The following is a 25,416-nucleotide window of genomic DNA, read 5'->3' as shown; positions in this document are numbered from 1 at the left end:
TCTCTCTGTTAGAGTTACATTTCTCAGGATTCTCAGGATTTATGAGAGTCTCTACCCTGCCCCCCATGCTGGGATATAGCCAGTTTCAACTTGCTGGATTGCATTTTTTTCCTTTTACTGCCCCCCCCCCTTTTTTTTTACCTTTTCATGTGTCTCTTGAACCTCCTGTTTGATATCCAAATTTTCTGTTTAGCTCTGGTCTTTTCATCAGAATTTTTTGGAATTCTTCCATTTCGTTAAATGTCCATCTTTTTCCCTGGAAGAGAAGGCTCAGCTTTGCAGGAAAGTAGATTCTTGGCTGCATTCCAAGCTCCCGTGCTCTTTGAAATATCTCATTCCAGGCCCTTCAATCCCTTAAAGTTGATGCAGCCAGGTCCTGCATGATCCTTACTGTGGCTCCGTGATATTTAAATTGTTCCTTTCTGGCTGCTTGCAGGATTTTCTCTTTTATCTGATAGTTCTGGAGTTTGGCCACAACATTCCTTGGTGTTTTCCTTTTAGGATCTTTTTCTGGTGGGGATCAATGTATACTTTCAATAACTACTTTGCCCTCCGATTCCATGATGTCAGGGCAGTTTTCCATCACTAGATCCTGTAATATTAAGTCCAGGCTTTTTTTCTCTTCAATGTTTTCAGGAAGTCCTATAATTTTCAGGTTTCCCCTCCTCAATCTATTCTTGAGGTCAGTGGTTTTGTTGATGAGGTATTTCACATTTGCTTCTATTTTTTCTATTTTTTTATTTTGTTTAATTGATTCTTGCTGTCTCGTAGAGTCATTAGATTCTGTAGACTCCATTATTTTTTGGGGGGAGGAGTTTTCTTCATTAACCTTTTCCAATTGGTTGATTCTACTTTTGAAAGAGCTTTCCATCTGACCAATTGAGGTTTTGAGAGAATTAATTTCTTTTTGCATTTGCTCATTTGAGGATCTGCGAGAATTATTCTGATTTTGCAAGGTATTGTCACCCCCAAATTTTCCAGTTGATTTTTAAACTCCTTCCTTATTTCTTCAAGGAAGTCTTTCTGTGCTGGAGACCAAATTGTATTCTCCTCAGAGGTTCCAGGTCTCTCTGGGTTAGGGTCTTTCCCTTCCAGGAATTTTTCTATGGATCCACCTTTCCGCTGACCCTTCTTCATTATGCTAAGACCTTGAGTTGGGTGGGGCTGGTTCACCTGGGCTTGGGATCTCTAAAGGCTTTACTGAGTGCAGTTTCTCTGGATGGCCAGTAGGAGGAGCTGGTTGCCCTCTCTGGGGTGTCTGTGACCTTGGCCTTCTCTCTTTGCTTGAGGGAGGGAATTGGAGCTATTGAATTCTTTTGCCTTCAATCAATGGTGGGCTTTACCCTGGCCTGAAGTCATTCCTCAGCTGGGCTGGTTCTTTTGCTCACACACCTGGGCCTGGGGCAGCAATAATTTGCATTTGTTTGGGAGGAGACCTCAGTGCAATGGAGGCGTGGGCTCAGAGTTTCTCAGACCTGAGGAGCCCAGGGATGGTGTCCGCAGCTGTCCTGAACCAGACCTCTCCCCACAGCCCCTTCCCCAAGCTCCAGGGCGACAGCCCCAACACCAGCGCCTCTGCTTCCCCGCGGACCCAAGCCCCCTTCGTCCAGCCCCACCGCTGATCCAGCAGGTCTGGCTCTCGGGCCCTCAGACTCCCGGTTCCGATTCAGCTGTTGGTCTGGCTGATCTTCCCTGGGAGCTCAGACTCACCTGCAGGTACTCAGCCAAGGCTGCTGCGGGAGACGAATCCTGAGGTAGATTCTCCTCTCCTGGCTTTTCTTTCTGGGTTTCCTGGTTCGGATTTCTTTTAAGAGGTTTGTTTCATGTGATAGATGGGGAAGAGATCAGGAGATTTTAGAACTGTGCCTGTCTTCTCTCCGCCATCTTGGCCCTGCCGATCTTCCCTGTCTTGATAGTAGCTTTCTGTGGTCATGGTTCTTTTTTGGATTTTTGTTCATGTTTTAAATTTGAGCTCTGCTCCTCAAGTATAGAGGGTACTGTCCTAAGCTCCTTACACTGGGGACCGGGGACTGGCCATTGACTTTCTGTGCCTGCCCCTCAGGGGCTGGTACCTTGATCATTGCACTAGGTTGGCCCCATTCTAGTCCATCTGTTTTATCTTGGGTTTGGGGGATGGCTGGACTGAAGTCATCACAACAGACTACAGGTCTTTGGGTGCTGGTCTGGGTTGTGGTTAAGAGCCTCTCACTTACTTGCCCAGACATCACCTACTGATCTCTGCTTCCCATTTACCCAAGTGAGACAGATCTTTCCTGAAGTCCTTCTTAATTATCTTGTATGAGAAAATTGTTTCACTCTATCTTTTTTTTGTATATTCTGTCATTCCAGAAATTATTTTAGAGGCTTAATTGAGCATTATGAGGGAAACTGGGGAGGCCTCAGGCAAGTTGCTGGCTTCTCTCTGCCATCTTGGGTCTTGTGCATCTCCTTCTGCACATTTCTTTGTTCTCCCACAGCTGAAGAATACACCTGCTGCATGTATGCCTGGGTCCTCTTGACCTCATGCTGTTTTCTAGTGCAGATAAGAGAGTTGGAGTTAGATCTCCTAGACAAAGTTGTAAAGTAGATTGAGTAATTCATCCTTTGGCTATAGGTTTGGAAGTAGATTTCAGAGTCTAGCTTTGCAACTTTTTTATGTCTCCTTATTTCATTTATAAGGAAAATGTCAGTATAAATATAATTCCATTTTCTCAGAGAAAGATATCATAAAAAGTAATATACTTACCGTTGACTAATGAATAATAAATGTCTTTCATTAGTAGGATTGGAAATGATAAATGATTTGGGGGAATGACTTACAATGATGCTCTCAGTCAAATTTACCTAATTATTCTAATTTTAAAGTGTTCTGAAGAAATTGTCTTTGAATTGACAGCTGTCATACTAATTTTGAAAATCAAAGTAGGCTGAATTCAAAGAAACCTAATGTCCAAAATAGTTCTTTCCATTTGATTTCGGCACTAGGGTTTAGAAGTGAAATTAATAAACTGAAGAGCATCCACAGGGAGGCAGTGAGAATGGTAAAGGAAAGGAATTTGGGGGTATTAAACTTAAAGAAAGAAGATTTAGGATGGACATGAGATCTATATTCAGGTATTTAAGAACTTCATTGTATTACCTAAAATTAATAGCCAACAACTTTTGATTATTGATCAAAATTAATTTTATTTTCACAAATAACCAACAAGTATTTAAGTGACTACCATGTGCAGGGCACTGTGCTAGTATCCATGGGAAAAAAATACAAGAATGAGATAATTTCTGCCCTCAAGGAATTTTCAGAGAAGCAATTTGATATAGCAGATGGAGAATTTAGAGTCAGAAAGACCTCAGTTTGAGTCCTACCACACAAACTTATTAGCTCTGTGACTCCTGGGCATGTTACTAAACCTCTTCCAGTCATAATTTCCTCATTTGTACAATGACAATAGACATAAATACCTCACTGGTTGACTTGTGGATCCTTCACATCATACCTCACTCCTCTCTCTCTCTCTCTCTCTCTCTCTCTCTCTCTCTCTTTACTATATTTCTCTATTTTACTTTACTTCATGATCACAAAGCATCTAATTACCTCTTCTCTGTTGATAATCCTCCAATCCTGCCCCAGTCTTTCTAATGACCTTCGCTCTCATGTCTTCAATTGTCTTTCAGACATCTTGAATTCAGTATGTCAAATCATTATCTTCCCTCCCTTCCCTTTTACTGTAGAGGGCAACATCATCCTCCAGCTTGCAATTTAGCAGTCACTGGCTTCTTCACTATCTCCCAACTTCTCCATCAATTTCATCTTGGCTTTATCTCTCATATATGCTACTTTCTCTCATCACCTTATACTTGGGATGTATTGCAAGACTCTGCAGGTGGACCTGCCTGCCTCAACTCTGTCTCTCCCCATTCCAGTCCATTCTCTCTTCAGCCATTTTCCTAAAGTGCTGATCAAGTCACCACACACTCTTTCTTCTGCTTCCTCTCCCTCTCTCCTCTTCTCTCTTTCCCTCTTTCTCCCTCTCCCCCAACAACTCCCCCCCCCCAGGAGCAAATTGAAAATACCCCTTCCTATCTTTCCATTATTCCTGTACCTTACTCAACAGGTCCTCTTCATTCAAAGACACCAACTTTCTTCTTTTTCCTCAAACAAGACTCTTCATCTCTCAACACTAGGCATTGCCTCTAGTTGTCCCACCATGCTTGGAATTTTCTCCCTCCTCCACTCCAACTACTGACCTCTTTTGTTTCAAGTCCCAACTCCCACCTTCCATAGGAAACCTTTCCCAGTGCCTTAGCATTTCCTTACTTTCCCTCCATTAATTATTTCTTATTTATCCTGTATATAGCTTTCTCTTTATATGTTTGTTTGCCTTCTGTCTGCCCTATTAGATTATAAGCTCCTTTAAGGGCAAGGTCTGTCTAGCACATTATATTTTCATTTTATTGTAGAGGAATACTAGACATTGTTAGTCATGTACTTCTGAAAATCAGATTCCACAGAATTCAGAAGAATGAATTAAGAATGAATTAAGAAGAATGAATTAAGAAAACTCAAGAAGTACAGATCTCCCCTTTTAGGCATATACTCCCAGGAAGATAAAGATAGATAGACAGGACCCATAAAAGTCATAGCAAAGACTTAGAATTAAAGTAGATGCCCTTTTTTTTTGCAGAGTGGCTAGACAAATTGTGATATATGAATATAATGGCATATTTTTGTATTATAAAAAAGACATATATAATGAATTCAGAGAAACATGAAATATTGCAGAAGTAAGCAAAACCAGGAAATTTATATACATAATGATGACAATGAAATTAGAAAAAAACAATTTAATGACTAAATTAGACTTGAATAGAAGTTGAGGAAACACCTGTTTCCTCCTGTTTTTTCAGAGAGAGCCCTGTGATTGGAGAGGTACAGTTTTGCTTAAATAGCTAGCTTGTTATAATGCTATTGCAATTGTCTTACCTCTGCCTCACTAGGAAAGAAGGGTTCCTAGAACTCTTTCTGCCACATTCCAGGCACTCTCCAACCTTCTGCAATTCCTCAGAAGTTGCCTTATCCCCTCCTCAGCTGGCCCTACAAATCACCTTCCATTCTAAAACTACACATAGCTGCCTGAAACCCTGGGACAATTCTACCCAAAGGCCAAATGCCTAAAGGCAGTGATAACCCACCTGAACTCATAGCTTCCCCCTCTTACTTATTTTCACTCTCTCCTTATGTGCTGCCTGTTTCCCCACTACCTCCAAACACTCCCGTGTCCCCATCCTCAAAATGCCTTGACCTATCCATCCCTAAGATGATTGTCTCCAATTGATGCCTCCACTGCTTTTGCCCACACTCCCTTCTGGCTTCTGACTTCATCATTCAGCTGAAATTGCTCTCTCCAAAGTTGCAAATAACATCTTCTTGCCAAAACTAAGAGCCTTTTCTCCATCCTGGTTCTTCCTCACTTCTGTTGACATTCTTTGATGCTTCTCCTTGACAGACTCTTCCCTCCAGGTTTTTTGTGACATTGTTCTTTCCCAGTTCTCCTTCTGAACCTCTCTCACTGGATCTTCATCCAGCATCATAGCCATTAATCATGGTTATCGGGGGCAGCTAGGTGGCACAGTGGATAAAGCACCGGCCCTGGAGTCAGGAGTACCTGGGTTCAAATCCGTTCTCAGACACTTAATAAATATCTAACTGTGTGGCCTCGGGCAAGCCACTTAACCCCATTTGCCTTGCAGAAAAACCTAAAAAAAAAATCACGGTTATCCTCAAAGGCTCTTTCCTGATTCCTCTTCTCCATCACTAGCACTTAGCCTGCATTTCTTTTGCCAAATCTACCTTTACAACATCTCTTCAGTCATATAGCTGCCAATCTGGTGTAGGTTCATTCCTGAGTTATTGCACTAGTTGTTTGGGTAGCTCCCTGAGAACTCAAGGTCCCATCAATATCATCCTTCATTCAATCAACAACATGGACTCCTAGATAGCCCCAGGATCAAATTTTGAATGCAAGATTTTGACTTTTGACAATCAACTCTTTTCTGTTTTTCCAATCTTATACTTTACATTTCTCCTTATATATTACTTCCTATAGTCTAGCTGATTTAGTCTTCTTGTTATTCATCATATTGGATACTCCATTTCTCAGAACTCTAACCTTTTCATTGACTTTTCCCATTCCTGGATGCTCTGTCTTTGTGGCTTCTGTGGCTTTTCAAAACTCAGTTCATATCCTACCTTCTGTAAGAAGCCGTTTCTCTTCTCTCCCTTCCCTGTACCTTCCCATTTACAATGCATGTATCTAGTATATAACAGGGTTAGTTGTATTTTGTCTCACCCATTGCTTTGTGAACTCCTTGTGGAAGAGAGGATTGTTTTTGGTTTGTTGGTTTGGGTTTTGGGGTGTTTTGTTTGTTTGTTTGTTTGTTTGTTTGTTTTGTATCTTTAGTGCTTAGCATAGAGCCTGATACATACTAAATGTTATTTTTTTGTTGGTGGTAATAATTAACAGATTCCTGGTAATTTTGGAGATAGCAGTTTTAATTGAAAGATGAAATAAAAACATTTTCCTGAGCATTTAAAAGAGAAGTGATGGAGGCACTTAGTGTAGTTGGGTTTCTCAAAGGATTAGTCAAAAACAAGAGAAGAACTATAGAATCCCATCATCCAGTAGGGATGGTTGGATCAAATGAGAATTTTTTTAATGCATGTACTTGTATTGAAAGCAGCAGAGAAGAGGCCAGTAGGTAGAGACTGAAGATTAGAAAAAGCATGATGATGATAGATGGGCAGTAAGCAAAAGAAAGTAGGGAATAGGATAAAAGGTACATGTAGAGTTTTGCTTTAGCAAATGCAAGGACCACCTCTTCATGTGAGACATAACTGAGAAAGGGGAAGATGCCTGAATGATATGAAATGGGGAGGAGAGGGATGGGGGGGTTGTCAGCAAATGGCCTCAATTTTTTTTTTTTGGTGAAATATAAGGTGAGGTCCTCTGTTGAGGCTGGGGGAGGGGAGAAAGTGGGAAGACAGATAGGATGAAGAAGTTTGGAATAGTAGCTGTGATGAGAATAACAAATCGATTAGGGAGGTAAAAAAGATTTGACTTGCTTTAGTGAGGGCCTAGTTGAAACTGTAACAAATTTGTAGCCAGAATCATGTTGTTTCTCTAGATCCTTTCAGTTGCACATGATTAGGAGTAATTCATTTGGACTTCAAAAGCTGATTAATTAGGGAGGCTAGGTGGCAGTGGATAAAGCACCAGGTCTCAGACACTTAATAATTACCTAGCTGTGTGGCCTTGGGCAAGCCACTTAACCCTGTTTGCCTTGCAAAAACCTAAAAAAAAAAAAAAAAAAAAAAAAAAAAAACCTGATTAATTGAAGGAGGAGACAAGGGATTGGAGTGTGTAATATAGTGTAGACTTAAACTAATTCACCAAGAAATAAAGAGTACTAAGAGATGCCAGTATATCCAGAGCAAGAATGAAAGTCTAAGAAACAACATTACATTCATGAAGAAGTTTTTCATTCTTTCCCTGTCAATGAACATTATTTTTGCTACTACAGATACTGTTACTAAAATTATTTTTGAATACATGAGACCTTTCCTATGTAACTTTTAGTAACTAATCAATCAGTGAATATTTATTAAGCACCTACTACATACTAAGCACTTTGCTATATGCTAGGGAAACAAATGAGCACCTAGGAAGTGCAGTGGATAGAGTGCCCAATATTGTCAGTTCAAATCCCGACCCTCAGACCCTTGTTAGCTGTATGACCCTAAGCAAGTCACTTAACCCTGTTTTCCTCTGTTGAAAAACTCCAAAGAGGTTCACAAAAGTTCAGACAAGACAATAATGTTTGTCCTTCATTTTTGAAGAAGACCACAACATCAGAGAGTTGATGCCACGAAAAGGACATGAATTGGATTTTAGTGCTAAGTCACCAGCCTCATTTTCTCCTCCAGAACCTTTGGATCCAGTGGCTAGATATGAATCAGGATGATTGGAGATGGCCCTGGATACAAGTGACTTGCCCAAGGTCATAAGTGGCAAGTGTCTGAGGCTGGATTCAAATTCCCATCTTCCTGACTCTAAGATCAATGCTCTATCCATTGTGCCACCTAACTGAAAATGACCAAACAACAACAAAAGGAGACAGATCTATACTATAATAATAAGACAGGATCGGTCGTTGAAAAGTTGTTAGTCATTTTTCTGCCATAATTCTAGATTGATTTCCAGAACAGTTCAACCAGTTTGATACTTCCAAGAGTGGATTAAGAAACTTGTCTTCTTATAACTCCTCCAATAGGGATTGTTTCCATTTCATATTAACTTTGCTCTTGATATATTAGAAATGAAATGAGTTGTTTTAATTTGTATTTCTCATACTATTAGTTTAGGAACTTTTTTCTTATGTTCCTGATTATTTACATTTCTACTTATGAAAACTATGGCTTTTGATCAATTATCTACCAGGAAATAACTCTTGGGTCATGTTTTATTTTGTGTGTGTGTTACCCACAGCACTCACTACAATGTTGTAGTCATAGTTGGAATTAATAATAAATATTTATTGAATTCTGTCTTTTGTCTCTTATTGTCTTGGCTCTGTCCATTTATTTATATTTTTAATAAGCTCTTTATATTCAGAAAATGTTTTCATTTAATGTCATTTCAGATGTGAAAACAAAATTAAGTCAATCCTAACAACAATGCTTCCGAACCAGTGTTTCTTATTTATTGGATTATTATTTTTCTACCTCAGTGGTAAGTTCTTTTTAACCTTTCCTGCATAATCATGTGATCACTAAATGTTAGAGGATAGCCCTTGGCAAGTCTTCTTATGTCCTTTGAAGAATAATTTGTTTGTTTTTTAATTTTTATAAAGATTTTATTTATTTTGAGTTTTACAATTTTCCCCCAATCTTACTTCCCTCCCCCACCCCCCACAGAAAGCAATTTGTCAGTCTTTACTTTGTTTCCATGTTGTACATTGATCCAGATTGAGTGTGATGAGAGAGAAATCATATCCTTAAAGAAGAAACATAAAGTATAAGAGATAACAAGATCAGACAATAAAATATCAGTTTTTTTTTTCCTAAATTAAAGGAAATAGCCCTTGAACTTTGTTCAAACTCCACAATTCTTTCTCTGGATACAGATAGTATTCTCCATTGCAGACAGCCCCAAATTGTCCCTGATTATTGCACTGATGAAATGAGTGAGTCCATCAAGGTTGATCATCACCCCCAATTGAAGAATAATTTGATATTTGAGTGCACCTGTGATACATTCAATGTGGCTATTCCCTTCATTGATAGATATTGAAATACCTCCATGTGTTTAACTTCTGTGTAATTTTTTGTCTATATTCTTCCATATTTAGAATATTTTCTGAGTACCAGAGCATAGAGTTAGAAAGACCCAAATTCAAATCCTAGGCCTCAGACACTAGCTATTTGATCCTGGGCAAGTCATTTAACCCTATTTGCCTCTTTTGCTTCCACTTTCCTTTGATATCATTGTATGACAAACTTGCCTTCTTTTCTAATTCTACATTTCCTGAATCTCTTCTCTGCTACTTCATGTTCATTAGTCAACCCTGATGATTTGTCACAGCCTACTTACAATTCCTTCATTATCTAAACTCATGATTGCTCTTGTGATTATCTGGGAGGCATTTAATTGAAATTTCTTTAACTTGGGGAAAAAATACACCCAAATATGCTTAAGTTTCTTAGTAATTACATTCTCAGTAATTACATATGTGCAGTAGTCAATTCGATTGTAAATTTAACCTACAGAAATATTTATTATGATTCTAATTGTTATCTTCTTTTTTCCTAGCATCCATCTGCTTTATATTTTCAAATGCCTCATTGGGTAAGAAATTTTTAAGTGGTTTGAATAAACTTTGAATAGGAACTAGAGTATTTAGGAGTGATTATTTAATAGTGAGAATAGTAGAATAGCTTTGAACTCTTAATTTCCATTAGTAAAACTGAGCAACAACTTAATAGAACCCAGAACATAATTTTATGCCTTCTTTTGCTTCACTGTTGATATTGGATTAAAATATTGAATAAATTTGATATGAACTACATTTCTGATACAGGAACTTGTATGGCACTATGAATACATAATAGGTTCTTGAACATCCCTGTCAGTGGAAGGGTGAACTGGCATGGAAAACATAAAACAATGAAAAAATAATGCCTTCTTCACTTTTTAATTCTCAATCCAGCTTAATATTCACATGCAACACTCATTCAGAATTAATGAATTATATACTAACTTAGTAGTAACCACTAAATAACTAACTTCTTGGCATAATCTGAATAATATACACTCTTCACTTCCCCCCCCTAAAAATTAGCTTGTTTTGCTCATTTATTTTGATTTGAGAAAGACATAAAGCATTCAAGAACTTGATATAGTCAAAACAATATCATCTGCAAACAGAAGCATTTAGAAGATGTTACAATTTTTAGAGTTCTTTTTCCATTGGACTTCTGTGTAGGACAGCTTTAGAACAGCAAGTCTGTCTCTGTTTTCATACCTTGATTTATATCAATAAAAAGAGGATCAGTGAATAGTTGTTTTGTGGACTCCTAAGGAATTAAGAATAATTCTAACGTATATAGGTGACAATTTATTGGAGGAGAGCCTTTATAGACTATGCTCTGCTCTGCCAAATTATATGCTTTTTATAATCAGCAAACAATAAATACACTTAGGTCTTGTATTTTCTGTACCTTTCCATCGTTTGTATGACTATGCAAATAAAGTCAACTTAAAAAATGATTGGGGGGCGGCTAGGTGGCATAGTGGATAAAGCACTGGCCTTGGAGTCAGGAGTACCTGGGTTCAAATCCGGTCTCAGACACTTAATAATTACCTAGCTGTGTGGCCTTGGGCAAGCCACTTAACCCCATTTGCCTTGGGAAAAAAAACCTAAAAAAAATGATTGTACACCTCACCAATACAAACTGAACTGGATTACCTCCCAACAAGCCAATTTCTCTAAATAATCTGTCTTTCCATTTTCTAGTAGGTTATTGTTGTTTTTTCCACTTCTTTTATCTTTTCCTGTGTTCTTGCATTGTCAGCAGTACCACAGTACCTCTCCCACCACCATCATCTCAATAGTTAACAGCTTTTATTTCTCTCTTCTATCTCTATTGGTAAATTCCTTTCCCTATAAAATCGATTATTTATTTATTAATTAATAAACCATTGTTTTTAGTGTTTCCTGCCATGCTAAATATTATATATAGGTGCATAGTATGTTTCTTATTTTAATATTACACACATTAGCTTAAAAACTTCCTTGTCCTGGTTGATTTTTATTTTAATTTACTCTGATTTTAATACTCTTATCATCATGATTGCTCTTGTTGATTATCTGGGAGCCATTTAATTGAAATTTCTTTAACTTGGGGAAAAAATACACCCAAATATGCTTAAGTAAGAAAGTAAACAGTAATTACATATATGCAGTAGTCAATTCGATTGTAAATTTAACCTACAGAAATATTTATTATGATTCTAATTGTTATCTTCTTTTTTCTAGAATCTATCTGCTTTATATCTTCAAATACCTCAATGGGTAAGAAATTTTTAAGTGGTTTGAATAAACTTTGAATAGGAATTAGATTATTTAGGAGTGATTATTTAATAGTGAGAATAGTAGAATAGCTTTTTCTTAATTTCCATTAGTAAAACGGAGCAACAACTTAATAGAACCTAGAACACAATTTTATGCCTCCTTTTGCTTCACTGTTGATATTGGATTAAAATATTGAATAAAATTGGTATGAACTACTGATACAGGAAATTGTACGGTACTATGAATACATAATCAGTTCTTGAACATCCCTGTCAATGGAAGGGAGAACTGGCGTGGAAGATATAAAACAATGAAAAAATAATTTATCTTTGCAACCTTCTTATGAAGGAAATCTAAGACTTGCCCTCAAATGTTCTATAAGCATTAGGAAAGGGAATAGATTTATTTTTTGACTCTGTATTATGCCTCCACATATCGATTATTTTACAGCAGAAATAACCAACAGAATAGAAAAACTTGAACTCACAGTGATGAGTACCTCATTAAAGAAGAAAAAGAGAAAAAATAGATTAGAAATGCAAAGATACAGAGGTGTATTCAGGTATAATCAGGTATATTTCAGATAAATCTGAAAGAAAGGAAAACAAAAAAATAATATTAAAAGAAAAGATAATCTCCATACAAGCCAAACATAATAATCTCAAAGACAGGGATGGGTGATTTAAGGATTATAGATCTCAAAAAAAAGGATTATAGATCTCCTAGAAGAACTCAACAACTCAAAAAAACCTGTGCACCATAATGCAAGAAATAATATAGGGAAAATGCAAAAAGCAAAGCCAAGACAGCAGAACAGAAGAAAGAAGAAAGTTTCCCACAAACATACTAACCTCCTCCAAATGGATCTAGAAAAGGCACCAGACTATGTTCCAATGGAGGAATCCAAGAAAAGTCACAGCAAGTCATTTTTGTAATCCTGGGTCAGGTGCAGCAGACATTGAGGGATGATCAGATTTGTTCAGGAGCCAGCTGCGCAGAACAAAACTGTCATTAGGGTAATCATACCAAAACCCTATAAGCAGCACAAGGGAGCAGGTGCCTACTGGCAACTTAGAGTTCACTGTCTAGATCCAGGTTACAGATCCAGGGTAGAATGAAGAGGGGACCTGGGCCTAGGGATGGCAGAGAGGAGAGCTCTATTCTGTCTACTTAACAAGGAAATTCAGAAAAAAGCATTAGCTAGGGCTGCTAGGTGGCATAGTAGATAAAGCACCGGCCCTGGAGTCAGGAGTACCTGGGTTCAAAGACACTTAATAATTACCTAGCTTGGGCAAGCCACTTAACCCCATTTGCCTTGCAAAAAAACAAAACAAAAAAACAAACAAACAAACGAAAAAAGAAATCATTAGCTATTTAGCTCACATACCAAGACAGAGTGAGATCTCATTTCCAACTTCTAGCCCAACCCTCCAGAGGAATAATTAGGGCAGGAATCCTAGTCCAAAAAGAAGCTCATAGTCTTGCATCCTGCACCAGTCTACAATTGCTCAGACTAAAATCCAAGTCAACAATATGAAGAACATAGATGGGGGAAGGAGGGAGAAGAAGAGGGGAAGGTTAGGGATCATATTTTGTCCTTGTCAGACCACCTTGTAAACACTCAAAGCTTTGAGGTCCCCAGCTTGAGCTGTCTCTGTGATCTGGAATGCCACAACTCTCAATATCCTCCAAGAAAGTGGCACTTGCAGAAATGTACTGTGTCTGATCCTAACATTGAGATTAAAGTCAGGAAGTAGGTTGGAGTAATGAGCAATCAGAAAAAGAATCCCACCATAAAAAACTGTTATGAGGGGCAACTAGGTGGCGCAGTGGATAGAGCACCAGCCCTGGAGTCAGGAGTACCTGAGTTCAAATCCGGCCTCAGACACTTAATAATTACCTAGCTGTGTGGTCTTGGGCAAGCCACTTAACCCCATTGCCTTGCAAAAAAAAAAAACTGTTATGATGACAGAGGCACCCATTAAGCAAACCCAGAGAAACATCTACATCTCCAAGTAAAATCCCAAAGGAAACCAAGACTCAGACACAAATTCAACTAGAATTCTAGGACAAGATGACAAAAGAGTTTAAAATGTTTTTGTAAGCAAAATGAAGGAATTAGAGGGTCAGTGAGAACTATGGAAGAAAAAATTGGAAAGAGAATAATTAACAGGTAGATTAACAAGGAATTAAGAAAAGATAAGATAACTAATCTTTCCCAAACATCGACCTTTCTGAAAATTAGAAATGATCAAATAGAAGCCACTGGCTTCATGAGACAAAGTAAAAAGGCAGAAAAAAAAAAACAGAAAATTTAAGGTACCTCACATTAAAATCAATTGACTTAGGGGGCGGCTAGGTGGCATAGTGGATAAAGCACCAGCCTTGGAGTCAGGAGAAGCTGGGTTCAAATCCGGTCTCAGATACTTAATAATGACCTAGCTGTGTGGCCTTGGGCAAGCCACTTAACCCCATTTGCCTTGCAAAAACCTAAAAAAAAAAAAATCAATTGACTTAGAAAACAGATGGAAGAGAGAAAATTTAAAAATCATTAGACCACCAGAAAACCATGATCAATAAAGAGCCTAGATATTACATTTCAAGAAATCTTAAAACTGTCTAGATCTCTTAAATTAAGAGGGCAAAATAAAAAGAGCAAGACTCCCACTAATTAACTTTTCAGTGAAATCCCTAAATGAAAACTCTTAGAATTGTTATAGCCAAAGTACAGAGCATCTAGGACAAATCAAAAGTCCTGAAAACAGTCAGAAAGAAAAAAGAATTCAAGTACCAAGTTGCCATAAGCAAGATCACACATGATTTAACTGCCACCACTTTGTAGAAGTGAAGAGCTTGGAATATATCAGAGAATGCAAAGAATATAGGCTAACAATCAAGAATAATTTATCCAAATTGACCTCTAAGTTGCTTCTGTATGCCCTTGTCTTATATTTGGCTCCAGAACTATTGACTAGTTGCTTAATGAAAACATAATAGTTCAGTTTTCTTAAAACAATCTTGTAATCTATGTATGCTAATCTGAAGGGATTGGTTTGTTCACAAAACTAAGCTGTCCACTGTGAATGGGCGGTTCTATTTACCTAACCAGACTTTACTATCACTGAGAAGAGTTAATGAAAGTTTAGTGTCTTTGTCCCTTCTTTCCCCATTGCTCAGTGGATAATGAATAAATTTAACTTCACAAAAATTATCCTTGAGCAAACAGACTGATTTACCTCCTAAATTCAATCTCTTTTCAAAGGATACCTTTAGGAATTTGAAACCTGTAGGCTAAGTTCAGTTGCCATTTTTGGAGAGGAGGGAGAGGGTATTCTTTATAGCAGGATAATATGGTGTTGACTCCAAATATGGGTTTAACCAGGAGCACCAAGTGTTTTACACTAGGAAGAATTAGGAATCACTTTCAAAAGATTCTGTTTTCCTATGGATCACAAAGATTATGGAGGAACAGATTTTTTTTTTGCTTAAGGATGCAGTCTAGTTTTGTAAACCTCACAGAATTTCAGAATAATAGAGTGAACTTGCAGTTTAAAGGAATTCTCTGACAAAATGACAACACTTCTTTTTTACCTGCTTTTAATTCAAAACTAAAAATGTCTTTTGTCAAAAACGGTTCAATCCATTCCCTGCTCCATACTTGTAAGCATGTCAAAAACAATCCACAATAAATGCCATAAATATGAATTGCAAGAAAAAATGGTACAATCTTAGTGAATGAGAATTGAAATCAAAAGGTTTTTCTGTCCTTATTAGAATGTTCTCAAAATGTCAAGACAGTTTCTTATGTCTAACTGTGAACAAATAAACATTTATTTTGCAAAAAAATGGAAGAAGAAGAAAAACCTAACCCAGCAAAATTGAAAATAATCATAGTGGGGTGAGGTAATGAACCATTAATTAAATAGAAGACTTCAAAGTATTTCTATTGAAAAGACTGAAAGAAACTTTGTAACTCAAACACAGGAGTTAAAAAAATATAAACGTTTTACCAATTGGAAAAAAACTTCTGTTCAGAACTGTCCAGAACTTCTGTTCATTGAAAACAAAAGGTACATCAAAAGAACCACAGACTCAACTAGATTGCATCCTTAATGAACAATCATAAGAGACAAAATAGGGCTAAACTTCTTACATTCTAATATGAAGAAATGATATTTATGTCTCCTCAGAACCCAAGCAACATCAGGGGTGATATAGGAATGTCATATCTTGATATTCTTAAAAGATGAATGGAGGGGCAGCCAGATGGCACAGTAGATAGAGCACTGGCCCTGGAGTCAGGAGGACCTGAATTCAAATCCAACCTCAGACACTTGATAATTACCTAGCTGTGTGACCTTGGGCAAATCACTTAACCTTATTGACTTGCAAAAACAAACAAAAAAAGATGAAAGGAAAGGAAAGAGAAGATTATACCAATGGAGGAGGGGAAAAGGGAAAGAAAAGTTATGGAAAATTATCTTACCTAATACACAAATAGATGACTATACTAATGAGGAGAAAGGGGTGAGGAAGTAACTTACATTTGAACCTCATTCTTATCTCAAATGATCAAAGGAGGGAAAATTAGATATAGATTTAAAAAAAATAGTGCTTCACTCAGTAGGTAAACAGGAGAGAAAGGGGAGAAGGGGAAATTAGAGAGAGGATAGAATGAGAAGAAATAGGTCTTAGCCAAAGAAACTCTTAAAGATAAACAAAAATATTTCTAGTTCTTTTTGAGGTGGCAAAGAATATGAATCTAAAGGGGTGCCAGCAGTTCAGGAATGGCTAAAAAAGTTATGATCTAATTATGAAGAAAGTGGTTTCAGAAAATCTTCATAAGTTCTGTATGAGCTTAACAGAGAAAAATTGAACAAAAACGATTTATACATGATAGCAATGTTGTACAGGTACATAATTTTGAAAGACTTAGGAACTCTGATTAGGGTAATGACTAACCAAAATTCTAAAAGGCTTATAAAATATGATCTCGGGGTGGCTAGGTGGCGTAGTGGATAAAGCACCGGCCCTGGAGTCAGGAGTACCTGGGTTCAAATCTGGTCTCAAACACTTAATAATTACCTAGCTGTGTGGCCTTGGGCAAGCCACTTAACACCATTTACCTTGCAAAAACAAAAAACCTAAAAAAAAAAATATGATGTCTATCTTCTGATAGAAATGTGAGACTCAGAGTACAGAATAAGACATATATATATATATATATATATAATATATGTGTGTGTGTGTGTGTGTGTGTGTGTGTGTGTGCATTATGCAGTGTTGCAATAAAAAAATCTATATAAGGGGCAGCTAGGTGGTACAGTGGATAAAGCACCGGCCCTGGAGTCAGGAGTACCTGGGTTCAAATCTGGTCTCAGACACTTAAGAATTACCTAGCTGTGTGGCTTTGGGCAAGCCACTTAACCCCATTGCCTTGCAAAAACCTAAAAAAAAATCTATATAAAGGTGGATTGTGTCCAAGCATAATCTATTTATTAGCACAGCTTGCAGTTAACAGTTATAAAGGTCACAGTCCCTCAATTATTAGAGACACACCTTACAATCTAAACTCAAACTGTAATTATATCTATTTAGAAAAGACAAACACCTTAAACAAAGCAAGAAGAGGTCTCCAGAGCAGTGGAGAAAACACAGAAATGAGTAATACCCCCTGGAAAGTGCCATGCCAGCACTCAGGATCAGGAGCCCAGTGCCTTGCAAAATATCTGACCGTCTGACTCATCTACTCCTCACCAAACTCGTGACCCTCAAGAGAAAAGACCAGCTTAAAGCACCTGGTTCAGTACCAAAACTCTTACAAACTCTACTACTAAGGCCTATACAATTAAATTCAAATCTGTTTCATAGCTATTTTTTCAGTGATTAACTTAAAAAATCTTCACATTAATAATTTCACAGCATAAACATGTATATATGCACATATGTGTATATGTATACATATATAATTAGACAATAATTTCTCTTCCTTGAGTGCATGTTTGTAACAGGAATTTTTTTGTTTTCTTTAGTTCTCAGTTGAGGGAGGGTTAATAGGAGAGAGAGAAAGCAAGTTTTTGCCAATTGGAAAAAAGCCTGTTCAGAACTGTCCAGAACTTTTGTACACTGAAAACAAAAGGTACATCAAAAGAACCAGAGACTGCCTCTTTAAGGAAAAAAAAAAAAAACTCATGCAGCAAACTATAAGATACATAAGTGGTTAAATTTAACAATTCTGATGACAGACAAAAATCATTTACAAAGGACCATAAGACAGACCCTCAAATATAAAGGAAAGGAATTTGAATAAAATGAGATTATTCCATACCAGAAAATGCAGGGGGGGAATGGAAAAATTATTTTCTAAAGAGCAAAAAGAAACTCACAGTGCAACCCAAGTTGACATAGGATATAAAATTGGGCCTAATCATTAACGAATGAGCCTAATCATCATAAACATTCAAATAAAAAAAAAGAAGCAAAAAAAATTTGGACCTTAATTTGCAAACACTGAAGACAACAGAAATACAAGAAAGGTAATCGAATACCATGACCAAGAACATTAGCAACAAACAAGAAAGACCATATTTCTTTATAAAATTACAAAAGGAGGTAAGAATGAAAGTGAAAGAAAAATAGAAGAAGAAATAGTAAAGAATCAGGTCTGAACCACCATTGGTTAAACTTCACCACACTAGGGAAAAATTAACGTTTCTTAAATGTTTATATCAATAAAGGAGAGAAAGAGATCACTAAATTGGCACACAACTAAAAATAGACCTAGGAAAAGAACAAATTTAAAACTTCCTAATAACACATCAAAATAGAAATACTGAAAATCAAAGCAGAGATTCACAAAAAATGAAAGTTTAAAAAACTATTGCACTAATAAAGTTAGATGCTTTAAAAAATTTTTTATACTATTAATTAATTTAAGAAGAAAATCAAGTCACCAGTATCAAAAATGAAAAAAGTGAATTCACAACCAATGGAGTTCATGTAATAAAAGCATTAGGAGCTAATTTTTCCAACTATATGCAAATAAAATTACCAATCTAAATGAAATAGTTTAATATTACAAAAATATAAATTTCCCTGATTAAAAGAAGAGGAAATAGAATATTTAAATAATCCTATCTTAGAAAAAGAAATTGAAAAGACTATAAATGAGTTCATTAAGAAGAAAAATATCAGGACCAAATGCATTTACAAGCAAATTCTACCAAACCTTTAAAGAACAATTAATTTCAATATTATATAAACTGTTTGAAGAAATAAGTAAAGAAAGGCTTAGTAAATTTTACGTAAGTATGATCTTAATCCTTAAACCAAAACAAAGGAAATTATAGCCCAATTTTCCTATGAATATTGATACAAAAATCTTTTATAAAATGTTATCTAGGAAATTAGTTTAACTATAATTAGAAAAGCAAAAACTTGTGGAAAAAAAGTCTCTACAAATTTCTCTGATAGATACCACATTTCCAAGATTTCTTATTAGTTAGAATAAGGACCATTCCTAAACTGACCCAATGACCATAGGTCCAGAGTCCGAGCTACCAGTAACCATAAAAAAAAAGCTCTAAATTACTAATAAGGAGAGACATGCAAATTAAAATGACTCTGAAGTACCACCTCACACCTATTAGGTTGACTAAGATGACAGAAAAGAAAAATAGTGTTGGAGGGGATGTGAGAAAATGGGAATATTAATACACTGTTGAGAGTGTATTTGAACTAGTCCATTCTGGAAAGTAACTTGAAACTAGGCCCAAAAAACTACAAATTGGGCATAGCCAGCAATATATTATTAGGTCTGTACTCCAAAGAAATCAAAGAAAGAGAATAAGGACTTATATAACAAAATTATTTAGTTGTTGTTTAGTCATTTTCAGTCACATGTAATTCTTCCTGGCCCTTTTTGAGTTTTTTGGAAAAGATATTTGGAATTTGCCATTTCCTTTTCTAGCTTATTTTACAGATGAGGAAAACTGAGGGTAAGTGACACAGCCAATAAGTGTCTGAGGCCATATTTGAACTCATGTTCTCCTGACCCTAAGCTCTGCCCACTATACACTGTGCCACCTAACTGCCTACAAACTGAGAGTATGCCCATCAATTGGAGAATTGCTGAACAAATTACAGAATACTATTGTGGTAAGAAATGATGAAGAGGATGATTCCAGAAAAATCTGAGAAGTTTTGTATGAAATGATACAAAGTGAAGTGAACAGGAGAATGATATACACATCACAGCAATATTGTAAGGATGATCAAAGTAGAAGAATCATCTTGTTTTGGTAAAGAATCATTTGAAATTAGTCATGAGAAACTTCTTCATGTTTCCAAGATCCTCAGGATTTGATGGAGAAAACTCTTCCTGAACTAATGTTTGATAGGTCATGACTTTATTTTCATTTAAAAAGATTGAGAGACATAATTCCTGGGTAATTTAATCATTTTATTTATAACACTCATTTTAATAAAAGAGGTCACTGGCACTCTTGAAGGTCAAAAACAGTCATGGAAAATGCCAGAAACATTTATGGTGATGAGCTTCCTGCTTATATGCCCTTGGAAAAGCAGGTATCCCAGAGGGTGACAATCTACTCTGATTGGTTAACAAGTAATGAGAGAGAAAGAATATTGTAATAAGGGGGCTGGACCAATTATAAAGAACTTGGATTATGTCATTTACTTCTAAATTACCTCTGACCTTAGGCAATCTAATCAAAGAAGTCTTCCTTACCCAAACCTGAGTAAAAGTAAGCTTCCTCACCTTAGATTAAATTTCTTCTAAATTTAGGACAATTCTGACCAAGACTGAGGAGAGTTAATTCAGTCTCATTATCAGTAATGTTCTTCAAGAGACTGAACAAGTGAAAAAGAGGGAACTATGATATCCAAAACATTGACTATAAATAATCATTTCTCTCAGGTCTTTTTGTGCTGTTTAAATGTAGGTTACTAGTGAGTAGGTTAAGAAACAATTGAATATAAGCCCTTTTTTTGTCCCAATATTGCTAGCTGTTGTGGTTAATTTTTTTTTTCTTTCTTTAGAATTGCCATTGCAGAATTGCAGTTTAACGATGAAATCTCATAATTTTCATTCCATTTTATCTTGGAAATTAAGCAGCAATGCCACTCGACCAAGTCACTATACTGTGTTTTCCATAAACATAAGGTCCGTTTTACAATTTTTATTTTGCTAAATGGTTTTCTTTTTCTATTTGAGGGAGAACACTATTGGGAGAAATCTAGTTGTGATAGATCCAAAAATTAAATTTTTTGGATTTTTTTCTTCCTTTTTAAGCCAAAGGGGAAAAAATTTACTAATATTGACTTCTACTTATCATATAGGCCATTTCAAATGTTTTTTCCTCTCATGCCTCCTATAGCACATCCTCCCTTTTTCTCTATTCCCTTATTTAGTAATTCCTTGATATTATCTGACACAATTTCCTCCTCTACTCCATCTCTCATGAGGAGGTAACCTTTCTCCTTACCAAAACCAGTCCTCTATATGTACCTTTGACTATTGTTGCATTCACTCTTCTCAAGAAGTTTATTCTTTCCTTTATTTTTTCCCTACATTATGGTTCCACCCCTGCTGCAATCAGATACTTATTGCCTCATCTTCCAAAACATTCACTTTCCCACCATCTCACTAGTTCCCTAGTTATCTATCCCCAGAGTTACTACTAATTCCCCCAATTGCACATATAATGATTTTTCCTCTGTGACTACATACTTAAAGCTTCAAGTATTGTCTGAGTTTGTGATTCACTGTACAGAACCGTTAGTTTGATCATTTCGTATTTCTTTTTCCTTCAATACAGGCTAGAAGAAGAATGTAAGGCTGTTGAAAATTGCATAAATATCACAAAAACGTCATGTAACTTGATAGATAGTTATGAGGTTTTGGAAACCTACTATTTCACTGTAGCAGGCTTCAATGGAACAAAAAAAATAGTTGAATGTGCAGTAGAATTCTTTCCCATAACACAGAGTAAGTTGGTTTTTATTCATTTTGTTTACTTTTCTACAAATTTAGGGGTAAAATAAAATAGAATTGACTTTTTTGTAGATTTTTCAATCAGCATTTTCATCTCTCTTCAAAACTTCTCATTTTTTCAAGAAACTCAAATTACATAGTTTTATTGTTAATAATAGTACCAATGTGTATAAAGCCTAGCAGTTTACCAAGCACTTATGTAATTCTTCTGGGAGATTGGTACAGCCTATATTAAATATTGCATATTAAAAAAATAAGATTATTAAAGTTCAGAGAATTTGTATCTTTACAGCACTAGGAGTTAAACTTGTGCTTTAAGGTTTGCCAAGTACTTTATAATTGTTTTCTCATTTTACCTTCACAACAATCCTGTTTGGTGGGTAGCACTTCTAATTTCTTTCATTTCCCAATTCACAACAAAACAACACTCTTTCAAATACATGCACATGTGATTGTGTCTAAGCATATTATCTAAAAATTTGAAGAAGAAAGGGGATGGTATTAGTGCATGAATAATACTACTTTCTTTCCCAAAGAAATAGGCAGTTTAACAGCTATAGTACCACTCTATCACTCCACATCATATACACCCACTTACATACCCAATAGTTTCACTATCCTTATACTTTAGGCATACTCGTTAAACCAGTTGTTGCTAGCTTAGTCCTGGAGGTTACTCTATGCAAAAAGGATTGCTGACCCACTCTGTTCTGTCTACTATAGTGATTCTTTCCATTTGCTTCTAGTTATTTCAGTAAGAGAGGTAGCTGTCAATGACTAGTCTAAGAATGTTGTTAAATTTTCATGATAACAAAATTTCACATAAGTAAATAATTTGGAATAATTTGATATTTGTTGCATTGAAAATAATGAAATGCATATAAAATACTGGTAAAAAAATTAATCTGATCTGGCTATATGTAGTATAATAGAATAGAATAGAATAAAAATTAAGACATTTAATTGGATTCTATCCTTAATGCTTTCACAATTCACTTTAATATTTTGGGGAATTTACTTAGTCTTTTTATCCTTCATTTTTCCTACCAGTAAAAATGAGAATGATTCTTGTTTCATTTCATGTCTTTTAGGCACATTGAAAATATATATATATACATATATATATATGTATGTATGTATTTGTAAAGCATTGAGATTCTTTGAGGGAAAACTTTGTGAGATAAGTTTTATTATTATTGTCTTTAAAAGATTCCTCAATTATTAACTATTTCATATTGTTTCTTTTAAACAGCAATTTTAGATCCACCAGAAGTTAGTATTTTTGGTTTTAAGGATACAATTAATGTCACTGTGCATCATCCAGCATCCTTATCTAACCTCAAGGATAATGAAAAAGAATTTATTTCATCAGTAGTCATTAAAGTGAAGTCACATGACATAGTAGACGAGGTAAGTGTATTCTAATATAATTACAACAATAAAAATATTATAATGTATTATGTTTAACTTGTTTAAAAATATATATTAGTTCAAAGTATACATCATAAACTAAAAACTATTTAAACAGCCTGCTGGTGGGTTTGCCTGCCTAGTGTCTCCCCAGTCAAAGCCCCATTTTCTATTCAAGTTTCAAAGTGATTTTCCAAATTGCAAGTTCACCATATCATTCAAAGGGACCTTAATTTGGAAGGGATAAGCCTCTTCTCAATGTAATGTTCAGTAGTATTTGACATCACTATTCCAAACTTTCCAATTCCAGTTAAGGCATCATCATCCTTCCAATCATCCGAGCTACCCAAACTATGTCATTTTCAACTCCTTATTTTCTCTTATCCTACAAACAGATGCCAGAATTCATATTTTCTCTATTTATAATCTTTTGAGTATGTCATTTCCCCCCCCAAAAAAGCCTGTATAACATATTTCAAGAAATCATAAATTAAAAAATTATTCAAACCACAGGAAAAAGCATAAGAAATTTCAGTTTTTGAAGATAGATTGTGAAGGGGGAATTGAAAAATTCTTTGAAGGGAGGATTAAGAACCTATGAGCAAAATCTGTGCTAGGAGAAGAGAGGAAAGGCAATGATACAAAAAACCAGATTGCTTAAATTAAAGATCAGTAATGTCAATCATTCTTTGATCCTAAGATGCCTCTTATCATCACTCTGGTTTCATGTAGTTTTATAAATAGCTCTAAGTGAAGAAAAAGACACTGAGGCATTGGGCAAAAGAAAACAAGAAACAGAATTATCTTTTTTTTTTTTAGGTTTTTGCAAGGCAAATGAGGTTAAGTGGCTTGCCCAAGACCACACAGCTAGGTAATTATTAAGTGTCTGAGACCGGATTTGAACCCAGGTACTCCTGACTCCAGGGCCAGTGCTTTATCCACTACACCACCTAGCCACCCCCATAATTATCTATTTTTTCAGATAAGATAGTCTACTTAGAGAACCCTGGAGATTCAACTAAATATTAATGAAATGATAATTTAAGCAAACTAACAGGATACAAAACAATACACAGATAACTTCTTGAAAGAAATTCTCATATGAAAAATTCTGAAATGTCATAGCCAAAATCTAAAACTTCAGGGACAGCTAGGTGGCCCAGTGGATAAGAGTACTGGCCCTGAATTCAGGAGAACCTGAGTTCAAATCTGACCTCAGACACTTAATAATTACCTTTGTGACATTGGGCAAGTCACTTAACCCCACTGCCCAGCAAAATCAGTACAAAACAAAACAAAATCTAGAACTTCTAGATCAAATTAAAAAATAAATTCACAACAAAAAAAAAAAAAGAAAAAAATCAAATATCAAGGAACCATAGCCAACTCATACATGAATACTTCTTAAGATCTTGGGATACTATATTATTCCTCCAAAAGGAAAAGATAAGGACTTAGAACAAAGGAAAATTTACTCTGGAAAACTGAATATAATCATAAAGGGGGAAAGGAATGTAGATCTCTGTGGGAAAACAGAGTTATCAAGAATTCTTGATGAAAAGTTCAATCCTGAGCAGAAACTCTGAAATTCAGTCAAGAGAAACATAAAAGAGTAAGTACATCTGAGAAAATGAAATATGTTTTTTCAGAATAAAGTACTTATTTTCAAGTATTTAGTGGGTATTAAGAGAAGCAGAGGATGAAAAAGGAGAAACAGATGTAATTTATCATAAAAGAGGAGAGAAAATGGAGAGGAAAAAGGATTGCACCAAAAAAGGAAGGAATTTACTAATTCTCATGCTTGGATAGGTAAGGAGAACCATATCTAAGTACAGAATAAGGGGGTGGGGGCAGGAAGGCAGTACTATGTGAACTGCAGTTTTATCTTAACTGGGCCAGGGAAAGTTAAATAGTATTTGATGTAGAAATACAGTCAATTTGATGGGGAAATTGATGGGGACAAGGCAAGAGGAGGGCATTTTTAAGAGGAAGAGTAGAATCATACAGAGAATAGTCAGAAGCAAAACAAACTTCAGTTTTTGAAGATGGATTGTGAAGGGGAATTAAGATTCAAAAAAGAGAATCTTTTCTAGGAGCAGAATGGCAGTGAAACAAAAACAAATTGTTCAAATTATAGATTAGTAGTGTCAACCATTCTTTCTTTGATACTCAGATATCCCTTATCATTATTCTTGTTTCACATGGCTTTATAAATAGCTCTAAGTGAAGAAAAAGGCATTGAGGCATTGGGCAAAAAAAGAACAAGAAACAGAAATATTTATTTTTGCAGATAAAGATGATCAACTTAAGAGAACCCTGGAGATTCAAATAAAAATTAATGAAATGATAACTTAAGCAAA

The 25,416-nt window shown here is 35.8% G+C and overlaps 1 protein-coding gene across 2 annotated transcripts in view; it reads left to right on the top strand.

The window, feature by feature from the left end:
- Nucleotides 1-25,416, top strand: part of LOC141506896 (interleukin-10 receptor subunit beta-like) — a 108,933-nt gene that overhangs the window by 10,471 nt on the left and 73,046 nt on the right. For both annotated transcript variants that reach the window (XM_074214083.1, XM_074214080.1), the window contains exons 2-7: nucleotides 8,701-8,789; nucleotides 9,870-9,905; nucleotides 11,596-11,631; nucleotides 20,692-20,815; nucleotides 21,471-21,640; nucleotides 22,899-23,056. In XM_074214083.1, coding sequence (XP_074070184.1) covers nucleotides 8,735-8,789; nucleotides 9,870-9,905; nucleotides 11,596-11,631; nucleotides 20,692-20,815; nucleotides 21,471-21,640; nucleotides 22,899-23,056 — 579 coding nt within the window. In that variant the 5' untranslated portion in view covers nucleotides 8,701-8,734. The remainder of the gene's footprint in view (nucleotides 1-8,700; nucleotides 8,790-9,869; nucleotides 9,906-11,595; nucleotides 11,632-20,691; nucleotides 20,816-21,470; nucleotides 21,641-22,898; nucleotides 23,057-25,416) is intronic.

Source organism: Macrotis lagotis, chromosome 1 (assembly GCF_037893015.1).
Source record: "Macrotis lagotis isolate mMagLag1 chromosome 1, bilby.v1.9.chrom.fasta, whole genome shotgun sequence".
Taxonomy (NCBI): domain Eukaryota; kingdom Metazoa; phylum Chordata; class Mammalia; order Peramelemorphia; family Peramelidae; genus Macrotis; species Macrotis lagotis.
The sequence above is the reverse complement of the archived record's forward strand: the minus strand, read 5'-3'. Positions and strand labels throughout refer to the sequence as shown.